Below are 14,486 nucleotides of genomic sequence, written 5' to 3' on the forward strand. Positions count from 1 at the left end.
GGTTTCAGTGCCTCACTCAATGTCGTCTTAAATCCTTAGACTCGAGGGTTTTAATCCACTTAGAAAAATATGTTTGCTCTCTGGAGATGTTTTCTGAAAGCCCCTGGTCCAGATGTGGCCACATCAGCGTGCAAACACTGTTATTGGTGAGTTCGTTTATATCTGAAGCTGCACAGGGAGAACTTTTGATCTCTTGTTTTCATGTCAGATTTATAGCGATTTTAATAAAAGTGTTTCCAGGGCTTTGAAACTTTTAAACCCAGGCTTTGTCGTGGTTAATGAAACATTTCCTATTAAGATGCAGCTGTTCCCGTCCCCCAAGAAGTTGCATGAAGAAGCGTGCCTAGCTAATAGAGTATTTTAACACTTGGTTACGTAAAAGCCTCAGACACAGAGATTCAAACCAGCCCCCCAAAGGCTGTATGTTATTTGTATTTTTCTTTCGTCATTGTAACTGCCTTGGGGATTTGAATCTACTCAGTGTGGTAAATTGAAGCCAAATGATATAGGATTTAACCCTCCCGAAAGAACCCCTAACGGCTCCCATCCTCCGTCGTTTGCAGAGCGCTGTACTTGGGCAGAGCACAGCCGAAGTGTGGTCGGGGTAGGCTGCTCTAACAAACCTTCATTTTTTTTTAAGTGAAAGATTTGTAATGTTTATAATTTTATAGAAGGAACCAAAACTTAAGTGTCCCAGTTTCTATAGCTGATTGTCCTCTATCTTCATAAATGGTTTTTCCTCTGGGACTTTGGAATATCATGTTGGGGTGGGGCCCACGTGTCACACGTGTTCCCTGGTCACTGGTGGTTCCATTTCTGTTTAGCCTGCAGAGCATTTATAACCTTGACAGGTTTTTGCCATGAATTAGCAGTGGTGCAACCACTTAGTTCTGTAAATGTGAGGCTAATCTTGGTGGAGAGGTCTGTGCCTGGTTAGTGCCCACATCGTGGACACTCAGCAAATGCTGGTCAAATGAGAGACTGAGTGAATGCTGCGCATTGATTATATTTGACTTCACAGTGAGGAAAATGAAATCCTTGATGTTATTGTTTGATCTCAGAGTAATTGACAGTAGCCCTAAAGTGTTTAGTAATTTTAGGAGCTTTGGCATTGTTTAGGAGTATTTAAATGTGCCTGTCTTTGGACCCAGCAAATCTGCTTTTAGGAATGTATCCTCCAGGAAAGCTCACACAAGTATACACAGTGATGTACATATGGAAGAGACAATTACTACAGCATGGTTTATAATGGTGGAAAAATGCAACAACTCTAATGTCCATTGAAAGGAGATAGGGTCAATAAAATGAGGCACACCTATACCTAGGAGGCATTAAAGTGAAATTGACCTGTTTTTTGACTCAGAAAGAATGTGCAGAATTTGTCGCTAAATGCCAAAAGGCAAGTTGGAAAACAGTGTGTAAAGCATGGTCTCATTTCTGTAATAATACTATATATAAATGTGTGTGTGCCTCGCTAAACTCTGAAAGGACATGTTCTAAACCCTTAATGCCATTGATTTCTGAGGGATGGGATTTGGAGAACTTATGCTTTCCACACATAATCCCATAGTGGCTTGGGCCTCTGGTACCAGCTGGAACCTGGCCCTGGTCCCTGCCAGTCAGTTTGGAGGCAGCGCTGGGGGCTTGTGCGATCCTGGCCTGGGGGCTCCCACCTGTGCATGTGTAGACTCTGTCCACCCCACGTCATCCCAGACCTGACACTCAGCCCCCTGCTCAGTTTCCACAAAAACAGAAGGCCCATTCACACAAGACAGCTTTGTTGAAAATTTGGGAATCACCAGAAAAGGTCACAGATAACCGCACTTCACAGCAGTTTACCTAAAACTGCTTATTGAACCTTGTTCTCATTCCTGATGACGCCTCCCTGGGGGCTTCCTTGCCTGCATTCACCCCACACAGCACTTGGCCCTCTGCTCCCTCCTTTCTCCTGGAGTGCCCCAGGACGCCATGTTCTTCTCCCTCTGCTAGCCAGACAGCTCTTCTTAGCTTGATTTCCAAACCTGCAAGACAAGCCCGTGTAGAGGGTCTGTTAATGAGGAAACTCCCCACTTAGTGACATCCACCTCCCTAGAAGACGGTTGTGGTTATATATTGAGGAGGGGGCTTCGTACATACGTTTCTGTAGTATTTAATTTTTCTTAACTACAAGCATGTAGCTTGTGTTGCTTTTGTATTCAGAACAAAACCCAGAAAGATAAACAAACAAATCCTCCCAAAGCCCTGTGTGCTAATCTCTGTGGCTAAATCGTGGTCCCAGCTGGGTTGGAGGGACCGTGGCCAAGTGGTTGAGCCTCCCCCTTATGGGGAGGAGAAACCTGAGCCAAGGATCATGGGCACAGTTTCTGCTCTGATAAAGACCTCATGGGAATTTGGAAATTTGCACTTTGAAGAGAGGCCCTCAGTACGTTGCATGTGCTCTGGAACATAAATATCTGGAGGTATTTCCATCCTGATGGGAAGAGAAATGGCCCACTGTTCCAGGAGGCCTTCCTGGTCACCTGAGAGCCCGCAGGCAGGGCCTCCCTGCAGAGAGATCAGGGCACCACAAGGCGACTTCTGTTTTTCACGCTTAACGCATTTAAAGAAATAAATCCCAAATTGCCATGCGGACACTAACAAAGAATGCCGGTGGTGACAATGCTGTCACACCACCACCACCACCAGCACCAAAGCATGGCCCTTCTCTCCTGGGCTCCCTCTGCTGCCGAGTCCCGAGTCCCGTGCTAACCCCCTGTCCTGTCTCCTCACGACAAGGCCATGCTTCCATCCCTTCTGTTTTACAGACGGGCAAAAGGAGGCTTGGCGAGATGAAGCTTGCACAGTCACTCAGCCGCCGAGGGCAGAGCCGGGGTCTGTACCCCCACTGGCTGACCCCAGACCCCTAGTTCTGTTTCTGCGTGGGCATCTTAGCACAAACAAGGGAGAAACTCTAAAAGTCGGGACATTAAACAGTGGGTATTGCTGAGGGATGGCGAGTTTACAGGGCATTTTATTCTTCTTCTCTATATCTCTATTGTTTGAATTTTTATGACAAGCATGTATTAATCTTTACTGGTTTTATGAATATGAAAGGATAGATCATGGTGATGGTGGGAAATATATTTTTTAAAGTACTGTTATTTGCTTTGTTCCTTGCCTTTGCTGTGGCTTCACCTCCATATTATTTTTCTTTCTTTTTAACTTTATTGATATATATGTATCACATACCATACAGTTCACCCATTTAAAGTATACAGCTCAATGGCTTTTAGTATATTCACAGAGTTGTGCAGCCGTCACCACTGTCTAATCCCAGAGCATGTTCATTACCCTAAAAAGAAGCCCCATACGCATTAGCAGGCACTCCCCATTCCCCCTCCCCCCAGCCCCTGGCAACCACCAATCTACTTCCTGTCTCTATGAATTTGCCTATTCTGGACATTTCATATAAATGGAATCATGCAATCTGTGGTCTTTTGTGTCTGGCTTCTTCAGTGTTTTCAAGGTGTATCCGTGTTGTAGCATGAATCAGTGCTTCACTCCTTTTTATAGCTGAATAATATTCTATTCATTCATGTGGATATGCCACATTTTATTTTTCCGTTCATCAACTGATGGACATTTGGGTTGTTTCCACATTTTAACTGTTATGAATAATACTGCTATGAATATTCGTGTACACGTTTTTGTGTAGAGGTTTGTTTTAATTTCTCTTGTGTATATACCTAGGAGTAGAATTGCTGTGTCAGATGGTAACTCCATGTTTAACCATTTGAGGAACTGTCAAATTGTTTGCCATCCACACTATTTCTTTCTTTCTTTTTTGCTGAGGAAGATTCACCTGAACTAGCATCTGTGCCGATCTTCGTCTGTTTTGTATGTGGGTCACTGTCACAGCATGACTGACGAGTAATGTAGGTCTGCGCCTGGGAACTGAACCAGGGCCGCTGAAGCAAAGTGCGCCAAACTCAACCACTTGGCCAGGGGGCTGGCCCCCATCCATACTATTTCTTGACTTAAACCAGGACCCACCTGGTGCTTCTGGGTGCAGCCGTAAGGCAGGATCAGATTTCAGAGAGCTGTGGGCACTTAACTAACAAACCCTCGATTGTGGTTTTGGGACAAGGTGAAGGACTTGTCATTCAGATTTCAAAACCTTTAAAAACATTCGCTCTGGCGGAGGAGAGTCCCTGCAGGTGTCTGAGGCCTGGGCTCTGATGACGGCTGTGTGAAGTTCACCGTTAAGGGCCCTGTGACTGGGTGGCGGTATCGTTTCCGAGTCACCTCCCCACAGACAGCAGGGAGAGAGCACTGGGGCTGAGCACTAAGGGCTGGCCTTCCCCTGTGCCAGCGCCAGCAGGCGGGACCTGACCGTGGCGTGTCCTGCTCCTGGAGAAGGAGGCAGCTCCGTCCAGATATAGATGCCGGAGGAGGCGGGGGGCTGCTGCGAGTCAGGGAGCGATGCACAAATAGCAGAGGGGCCTCCAGATGTGAACAGGCGGCAAGGAGAGGGTGTGAGGCTAAGACAATGCGCTGTGACAAACGACTGTCTCCTCATTTGTTGAGGAGATTCGAGAGTGCTGTGCTTTGGGAGGGAGCGTAAGATGGAGGGAGAGTCCTCCCGTCTGCAAGTCTGTGAAACTATCACAACAAAACACAGCCCACACCGGGAACCTGTTTATAAAAAAGAGGAATGGCCTCAGTTCAAATGTATCATGTTCCTCTCCTTTGAACAGGGAGGTTATAAAACTTAATTATAAAACATAATTCTATGGCCATCAATGGCTTCCTGAGGCTGACAGCAGTATCACAAGCCCAAAGGTCTGTGGGGTGAATAATATAGAGGCTAAAGTCAAGTCACCCTGGGCAAGGGGAGTCAGCCCACCAGGAACAGGCCACCCTCATGTCTCGGGGCCTGGACAATAGTGCCAGCACAGGCCCAGGTGGCCTTTTTTCTAAATGTTTAAAAGTGATAAATCAAGTGACAGGCTGTTGAGTAAACACCCTACCTTGACAGTTCTACTTTAACACAAGCTGGTGCAAACGTAGAATTTGGGGATTCCTCTGAGTTTTGCATTTGGCGGGCAGCATGGGGAGAGCCAAGCCGGCAACTACATACTTGTCTTCCTGCCCCTGGCTCCATCCTTGGCCACCCTTCAGGCCTCTGGGGGCACACTAGGGGCACAGCTTACTCTCAGAGACGACTTCAGGAGGACACCCCACAGACCCCAGAGGTGAGCTTGGGTGATTTGGAAGAGAAGATCCTGGGGTTCAGGGCACCCAGAGTGTGATGTAGGCGCAGGGGAGCACACATCTCTAAAGGGGACACTTTCTTCTCAGCTCCACCTGACTCTTACCATCTGGACATGCAGGCCTACCATCACCAGACTTCTCTGATTTTTCAAGAGAGGTTTGAAATCCAGGTTTCCATATGAAATCTCCTAATTTTTAAAGCACCAAATGAACCAAACAAAGCACATCTGCAGATTTAGCCCTGGGACCACCAGTTTGTATCCTCTGACCTGCAGATAGCATGCAGGTCCAAGGCCCTTGATGCCTTAACCAAGCCTTAACCCTCCAGCTGTCCTTCTTAAGACTTCTCAACACAAATGGAAGGTGTGGCATGCAGAATTTTTGTTGTTAGTGCTGTTGAGTCAATTCTGACTCCTAGCGACCCTGTGAACAGGACCCTGCCGGGTCTTTTTGCACCATCCTCTCACCCTCTGTCGCCATGTCAGACAATGCTCTGCTCTGTTCATAGTTTTTTCATGGCCAGTGTTTTCGGAAGTGGGTGGCCAGGTCCTTCTTCCTAGTCTGTCTGAGTCTGGAGGCTCCGCTGAAACCTGTCCACCGTGGGTGACCATGATAGTATTTGAAATACTGGTACCCTAGCTTTCAGTATCATGCAGCTACCACAGTATGACAAGTGACAGACCGAGTGGTGTGGTTCCCTGACTGGGAAACAAACCTGGCCTGGGGCAGTGAGAGTGCTGGATCTTAAGCACTAGACCACCAGGGCTGGCTGGCATGCAGAATAATGGTCCCCAAAACATCTCTGTCCCAATCCCTGAAACTTGTGAATACATTACCTTACACGGCAAAAAGGCTTTTGCAAGTATAATTAAATTAAGGATCTTGAGGTGAGATTATCCTGGATTATCTGGGAGAGCCAATGTAATCACAAAGGTCTTTATAAGAGGGAGACAAGAGGGTCAGAGTCAGAGGAAGAGATATGATAAGGGAAGAAAAGGTCAAAGAGAATGGTGAGATGGCTGGCTTTGTACAGGAAAGGGGCCACGAGCCAAGGAGTGATGGCAGCCTCTAGAAGCTGGAAGGGGAAAGGAAATGGCTTCTCCACGAGAGCTCCCAGAAGAGGAATGCAGCCCTACTGACAGCTTGACTTTGGCCCTTAAAACCCATTTCGGACCTCTGACCTTGAGAACTGTAAGACAGTTTGTGTGCTTTAAGCCACTGAGTGTGTATTCATTGTTACAGCACAGACAGGAGACGAATACAGAAGGGGCCTGGGGAGAGTGTCGCAGGCCCCCTCCCTTGTGCCCCTCCTCACACTTGTTTCCCAGCCTGCAGTGCCTTCCCCTCACCTCCTTCTGGCTGAGTCCTTGGTGGCTGTCCTCCAGGGCTACCTAGCTGAGTGTTCCTGCAGCCCTTGATGTTGATCTGCACTTTGACACGGACTCTCTTAGAGCCATGGCATCCAATTGGGTTAAAATCACTTTGAGAGCACTTAAAAAATATTAATATCTGGGCCCACCCCCAATCAGTTGAACCTAGGGGTGGAGCCTGGGCGTGGACAGGCTTTAAAAGCCTCCGGGTGTTTCTCAGGGACAGTCAGAGCTGAGAACCTCAGTAATGGAGCCTTCATATTCTCTCACTCTCTTGTGTGTGTATGCTGTCTCTTGGATGTCTTTTCACAGGGCCCAGACCAGTGCCTTTAATAAATGTTTGCTGACTGACTAACTGAGACTGTGCGTAGAGCACAGGGCTCTTCTAGTAATAATTAAGTGACTTGCGTTTCATTCACTTAGCACTAAACCAAATGCTCAGTAACTACTAGTATATTGAACCAAATTACCTACGGCAGTAAGTGGTTATTCTAAGTAAGCCTTCTATGAGTTTTCAGAGAAATTCTTCCATGGTCTCACTTGTGCCTGCCTTGTTTGTTTCATTCATTCCATCACTCATTCATTCAGTAAACACTTCTGTGGGCACCTACGACGTGCCAGGCTGTGAACGAAGCTGTGAGGAAATGGAGATGAACACTATTGCTGCAACTTGATGGAGGAGACAGGTGTGGGCCCAAAGAATTATTGCGTGTACCACAGCTGCCACCCGCCATTACTCTCTAGTGACAATCATAAGCCTGGTGCTGATTCTTTTGGGCATGAGTATCACCTTCGTGAACACTGTAGTCTAAGAGCAGGGGTTCTCAAAGCTGTGGCCCCAAGACCAGCAGCATTGGCCTCACCTGGGGACTTGTAAGAAATACAGATTCCCAGCCCCCATCCCACACTCACTGAGTCAGAAACATCCGTCTGTGCTTTAACAAGCCTTCCTGGTCATTTTGAGGCCTGACAAAGTTCGAGAACTCCTGCCTTAAAGCCACGCTTTTCAACCTTGGCCACACATTCAGATCCCCTGGGGAGCTTTTAAAAAATATGACTGCTCATGCTCCACCCCAGACCAATTAAGTCAGGATCTCCGGAAATGGGGCCTGGCCCTCAGAATGTTCAAAGCTCCCCGGATGAATCAGATGAACCACCGCCTTGGCAGGCGACAGGCCAGTGTGAGGAGGCCAATAAACGGCCCCGCTGAAGCCAACCGGCGTGCCCTGGGCAGGGCGGCAGGGGCTCCCACTGCCCCCGAGTCGGCTTTGCAGGGGGCCCTGGGAATGCTCTCCACGTCTGCACCTCCATCTCCGATGGTTCCTCTCCCAAGCATGAACTTTGTTTAGACGTGTAGCAGAACCTGCCTTTTCAGCTAACACTTGCAAAGTAGGCTCAGAAAAGAAGTGTCAGTGATGCTGAAGCTGCCAACTCTGTGCTTGTTGAGCAGTCATTCTTGATCAGTCATTCGGGAAAAGAGAGGAAGAGGTGAATCACCTACAGAGTGGTTTGTGCTGAGAATGTTCCCTGAGATCCTTGGAACGCTCTGGGTATGAGTAACTCCAGGCACTTGTGGATTCCTTCCTGTCATCTTTGGTTTAGTGTTCTATTTCTGAAGTGAGTTATACCATACGTTACATTTATAATTTACATATATCAGTTATGTGATAATTTATGTAATTATAAATTATAATTTATAATTATATATATGGTAATTAGCAAGGGCATAGAAAGTCTAATAATCACAAGACCAGTACGCCTGTTGAGTGCTTACTGTGTATGAGGCATTACACTGAGCACTTTACACAGATTGTCACAACAAGCTTCAGAACAGTTCAGTGCTATGTTTTATCATGTTACTGCCTTTTTCAAGATGAGGAAACTGAGGATAAGGAATGTGAAGTTACTCACCCGAGGTCACGCAGAAAATGGCAGAGCCAGGATTTGAACCCAGGTTTATCATCAAAGGTCATAGTTTTAGCCCCAGTCTCCACTGGCTCATAGTGAGTAGTAGCACATGTATATACTACTATTAAAATTATATAGTACAACATGTAAATAAAGGGCTACTGGACAGTGTTTTCTTTATACATATAATTATACGTAACATGCAATTGTATATAATATAAACTCAATGAATGCTAAACATGAAAATGTTACCATTTAAAGCTACTTATATAGTATCAAGTACAGTTCATTTGCATCTGTCACCAATGATGTTGTGTCTAAAGACCATTTCTGGAATGTTGCATTGGGAATATATGGCTTCTTTGAAAATACTAGGTGATTACTGAGATACAATACTAAAGGAAAAAAGCAGAGTACAAAAGTGTTTATATGTATGATACCAATTTTGCAAAAAAAAACCCACATATATTTTATATGCATGGGGAAAAATGGAAAGAAAGTGCGCCAGATCTTTCACAGAAATTATGATTGGATGTTTGGACTACAAGAGGTTTTTAGTTTCTTCTTGATACTCAGGGCCAGACCGAGACACTAGAGTGCCCCAAACAAGCTGATATTTGGCATTGCTTCAAGCTGTCCTCGTTCAATTTTTGTTCTACGTTTATTTAGTGGACAGGGAGGCACTGGTTACCTATTGACACATATTGTGTACAAATATAGATTCATTTCCTGATTTAGTCCTGCAGACCAAGGTAGAATTCATGTTCTGGGGAAAAAATTATTTCACATTTTTCTGTGGCTTTTGTTCTCTCTATTTGTAAAATTCCAAACCCCACAATCACTGGGAGACATATTAGTTTAAAGTGTAGATACTAAAATAAACTAGTCATTTCCAACCCTTTGCCAGGCATAATTCAGGTTTCTGAATTTCAGCTGACTGCAACATGCATGGTAAAAAAGCACTGCACAGACAGGCTGATGGCATCAAGGAGTGGTTTTGTTTGTTTTTATATTGTATTTCTCTCTTCCTTGCGTTTTGCCAGTAACATAAGGAGCCTCATGTGAAGACCTGCCTTAACTCGCACCACATTAACATTTGCATCCATAGACATGTCAGCACTCTTTGCTCACTCTAGAAAATTTGGAAAATACACAAAGAATGACTTTCCAAATCAGGAAGCAGTCTCACAGAATGAATTGAGACTTGTTCCTTTTTCTTCTGTTTTTTGGAAAATTTGTGGAGAATTGGTATTCTTCCGTAAATATTTGGTAGAATTCACCAGTGAAGCCATCTGGTCCTTGGCTTTTCCTTGTGGAAGTTTTAAAATTACTAATTCAATCTCTTTCCTCGTTACAGATTAATTCAGATTTTCTATTTCTTCTTGAGTCAGTTTTGGTCATTTGCATCTTTCCAGGAATTTGTCCATTTCATCTGAGTTATCTGATTGGTTGGCATACGGTTGTTCATACTCTTTTATTTCTGTAAGTTCAGTCTTGGTGTCCCCTCTTTCATTGCTGATTTTAGTAATTTGAGTCTTTTTCTCATTTTTTCTTGGTTAGTCTAGTAAAGATTTGTCAATTTTGTTGATCTTTTCAATGAATGATGGCTTGTTAGGTGTTCATTTTTAAAATTATACCACATAAGTTATGTATATTTTACATATAATGATTTGTATTTATAAAATATTGCAGGATAAAAATGGAGAAGAAAGAAAGGAAAGAAGAATCATGGTGCAGTTAATTGTCTTAAGAAAGCTACTAGGGCCACAGATCCTATCTTTGAGTTTCACACTGAATTGTTTTCTTATTCATATAAACTAATTTCTAAATTCTTGAGAATTCTATCTTTTGAATGAAACTAGTATGTGCTCCAGAAGGCGAGGAAGTAGTTGATTCACTGTGAGATATTTAGGTGAAAAGTGATAAAATGAAACAGTGTTCGTGCTAGAGCTGACAGTACTGACAGTCGGACAATATATGAGAGTTACCGTAAAAAGTACCACAAACTGGGCTGCTTAAAACAGCAGAAATTCACTCTCTCACAGCAGTCTGAAGTCAAGGTGTCCGCAGGGCCATGCTCTCTGTGAAACCCATAGGGAAGAATCCTTCCTTGCCTCCTCTAGCTTCTGGTGGTTGCCAGCACTCCTTGGCGTTCCTTGGCTTAAGCTGTATCACTCCAATCTCGGCCTCCATCAGCACTCGGCCGTCTTCTCCCTGTGTGTTCTCTCCTCTTTATAAGGACACCAGGACGTCATACTGGATTAAAGGCCTACCCTATTCCAGTATGACCTCATCTTAACTAGTTACATCTGCCGCGACTCTATTTCTAAATAAGGTCACATTCTGAGGTACTAGGGGTTAGGGCTTCAATGTATCTTTCCTGGGGATACAATCAACTCGTCACAGCCATGTTCTAAGCTAATGTGAACATTCATCTCTCCAATTTTTTTTCTGCTTCTTCTCCCCAAATCCCCCCTGTACATAGTTGTCTATTTTAGTTGTGGGTCCTTCTAGTTGTGGCATGTGGGGTGCCGCCTCAGCATGGTCCAATGAACGGAGCCATGTCCGTGCCCAGGATCCGAACCAGCAAAACCTGGGCCGCCAAAGCAGAGCAGGTGAATTTAACCACTCGGCCACAGGGCTGGCCCCTGTCTCTCCAATTTTTAAAAGTATACCAAAGTGTCTTTTCTGCTTACCATGGTCCTTTTTTTTAACCTCTTCCCTAGATTGAAGATATGTTTAACGAAATCAAATTTGGTGAATATGTGGACACTGGAAAGCTAATTGACAAAATCAACTTACCAGATTTCCTCAAAGTTTACCTTAATCACAGGCCACCTTTCGGTAACACTATGAGTGGCATCCAACGGAGCTTTAACATTCTGGGTTTTACCAATTCAAATGGAAAAAAGGCTATTCGAAGAGAGGATTTCCTGAAACTGCTTCTAACTAAAGGTAAATACATAAATAGGAATATCGTATACCATCCTTGGGCCATTCCCGTTGGAGAGACCCGAGTTTGGGGAGACAGACCCCCTGACATCCTGAAGTTGACAGGGCTTCAGCCATGAGGGATGTCACTTACTGACTCGCACAGCTGGCAAGGGTGGCATAATGGCAAAGGATGCTGACCTGGGAACCGGAAGAATGCGACTTATGTCTCAATTCCTGAAACTGCAAGATTCAGTGTCCTCACTTGTAAACTGGGAATAAAAGGGCCAGCCATCCATCTCACAGGGCTGTTATGAGAGTGGGATGTGTTTGTGAAATAAAACCACACCAAAGTAAGATTTTTCATTTTTATCTACTATTTTCCTCATTATTTTGTGTGAGGAAGTCAAGTAGGCTTTCTCTCTAGGTGATCATTTTATCTTAGTCAAACTGGTGGTTCTAATGTGAGGGAGTTTGAAATGAAGACAAACGCTGTCCTTATCAGAAAGTTGTCCTGTTTCTCCATACAAACCCCCATATATTTTCCCTGTTTGGAGTACTATTTTTAACACCATATAAGAAACTGTATATGTTTGACAGTAATATGGGACTCTCTAGATTGTTTTTGTGTCTCAAGCAAAGGAAAGAGTGGAATAATTCTCTTGAAGACCTCAGAGTGGTGACACTAAGCTCTGACATTGTGCTTAGTGCCAGGAGCTGAACGGCCACCTCTTTGCTTTCCGACACCCAGGTGAGCACATGACGGAAGAGGAGATGTCCGATTGCTTCGCTTCGCTGTTTGGACTGAACCCTGAGGGGTGGAAATCCGAGCCTGCAGCCTCCTCTGTCAAAGGTACCGTGGCCGGCTCTGTCTGGGCATGCAGCCGTGGCTCGCTAATTTGTTGTAGACTTAAGTGCATTTATTTCTTCTGACTGGTGCAAGCCACTCTCCTTAATACCGTGCACACAACAAAGCGAGTCTGTTGGGAGCCCAACATGAATAAGTTATGAAAAGACCAGTGAGCGGTGGTTCTGTCTGAGAGATGAAAGCCTTTGTTCCCGTGCTCTGTCCGTCCTTTGTGTCTTCTGGCCTTGTTTTTCCCTTTATTCCACTGACTTGGTCTTCATCTTCCCGGCTTGGCTGGGTGAATATTGGCCACTGGGAGAGGATACAGTTCAGAAGCTGTTTCAGAAGAAGAGGTATTATCGAGAGAGACTTGAATAAGGAGAGGGCAGTGACTTGGTAAGCTGCACAAGCCTGACTTCAAGCTGCCAGAACTTTAAAGTTTTTAAAGATCATCCACCTCTCCTTTCCTGCCTGAGGAGTTCCCACCTCCTTCTTTCAGTTCACTAGAGGGAGGAAAATGGATCTGAAGTTAGGGTTGTGAATTTAAGCTCAGGAGGAACCAATCCAAACAGCTCTCCTGGGTCTGCTTGTGTGGAATGTCTCCACTGACGAGCCCGGGATGCTGCCCCACTGCCCCTATGGTGGGCGAGTCACCACCATTACGGAGACTGGAGTCAGGAGCGGAGATTCCTCACCAGGCTTTCTTCTCCCTCTCCTTTCATTGTCCATTTTCAATTTCAAATTAAACAAACTTCCTAAACTCGGATAATTCTAGACTCCAGTGTCTGATGGGTCATTTCCAATAAGCAAGCTCCCCTACCTCACTCCTTGTGCTCCTGGGCTCTCAGGATGTAACTTTCCCAATTGTTACATGTTTATGTGTGTTCTTAGGCATCTCTAAACAGTGGCATCAACGATACCCTGCAGTTGGGGCTTTCCAGTGAAGTTGCAGAGATCTGGGGAACCGTGCTCCAAACCATAAAGGATTTTAAGCCGTTTCCACCCAGGGGTTTTCAGGGAATCAAAGCCAAACCACAGCACAGAGCACCTCTCACTTTTTAGTATCGCTTCCATGTATTTTTGGAAAACACTTCTGAGTTAGAAACCTAATCATTATGAAGGCATTTGTTTTCTTTTTTTGTTTGGCTAGGTTCAGAAATCTGCTTTGAAGAAGAACTTCCAGACGAAATCACTGCAGAAATATTCACGACTGAAATTCTTGGCTTAACTGTCTCAGAAGATTTCAGACAAGATCCCGTGGTCGGTACAGTCATAAGGAATGTTTGACGCGCACAGGACTCTGTGTGTGTGTGTTTTTTCCCCAAGAGGCACTGCTTTTCCCACATTTTCCTGTCCCCACTCTAATCTTGAGAACATTTAGACATTAAAAGCAAATTTCTATTAAGCCATGGAATTCACAAAGTTGGCCATTCTGCTGTTTCTCAAATAGAAAAGTGGGTGGAGGCAAGAAGAACGCTGGCAGCTGGGTGTCAGTGGTGGCTAGGTACCCTGGCCTGTCTTCACTCCCGGTCTCAGGCAGCGCCACCCAGGGGGGTTGAACAGGACATGGGGGTCACATGGTCCTTGGGGGCAGAGAGAGCCTCAGCCAGCAGCAGGCCTTCCTCATGACACGTGTGGCCTTATTCCCTTCCCCTCAAGTGCCACCTGAACCCTTAGCCTAATGTGGGTCCCCCCTGCCTACTGTTGGGCTGCGGTGGGGGTGCTGGGCGCTCTGGGCTTGTTAGAGTCCCTGATTGCACCTTCTTATCAGCAAAACACCCAAGCAGTTGTGTGTGGCCGTTATGAAGAGCATCGCTGGCCATGCTTAACCCCGGTGGCAACTGCCAGAGAGAATGCAAAAAGCACCCCCAGAGCCCGTGGGTGCTGCACCTGGACCAGAAACCACACAGCCAGCCCCACGGGGCAGAACTCAGCAGCTAAAGTCTGTGAGCCCCCCTCCCGCGCGCGCTCACACACACAGACACACGTGCTTGATCCACCGCCTCCCGCTCCGCTGGCCTTCAAAACACGTAGTAGGCAAAAACAGCCAGTTCCCCAGCTGAGGGGGTGTTTGGGGAACATCCTTAACTTTTCAGCAGTGTTTGACCTTGAAAATAGAGGACCATCATTGTGCAAACAGATGAAAGTTGTGGTCTGATTTTAGAGTTTGGTCGTCA

At 45.5% G+C, this 14,486-nt stretch overlaps 1 protein-coding gene across 4 annotated transcripts in view; it reads left to right on the forward strand.

Annotated features, from left to right (window-relative positions):
• Positions 1–13,731, forward strand: part of CFAP251 (cilia and flagella associated protein 251) — a 61,367-nt gene extending 47,636 nt beyond the window's left edge. For all 4 annotated transcript variants that reach the window (XR_011441381.1, XM_023647206.2, XM_070275473.1 and 1 more), the window contains 3 exons: positions 11,258–11,486; positions 12,214–12,315; positions 13,460–13,731. Coding sequence is in view for 3 of the 4 variants with exons in the window: in XM_023647206.2 (XP_023502974.1) it covers positions 11,258–11,486; positions 12,214–12,315; positions 13,460–13,596 (468 nt within the window). In the remaining variant the exon portion in view is untranslated. The remainder of the gene's footprint in view (positions 1–11,257; positions 11,487–12,213; positions 12,316–13,459) is intronic.
• The last annotated feature ends 755 nt before the right edge of the window (positions 13,732–14,486 follow it).

This window comes from Equus caballus, chromosome 8 (genome assembly GCF_041296265.1).
Source record: "Equus caballus isolate H_3958 breed thoroughbred chromosome 8, TB-T2T, whole genome shotgun sequence".
Taxonomy (NCBI): Eukaryota; Metazoa; Chordata; class Mammalia; order Perissodactyla; family Equidae; genus Equus; species Equus caballus.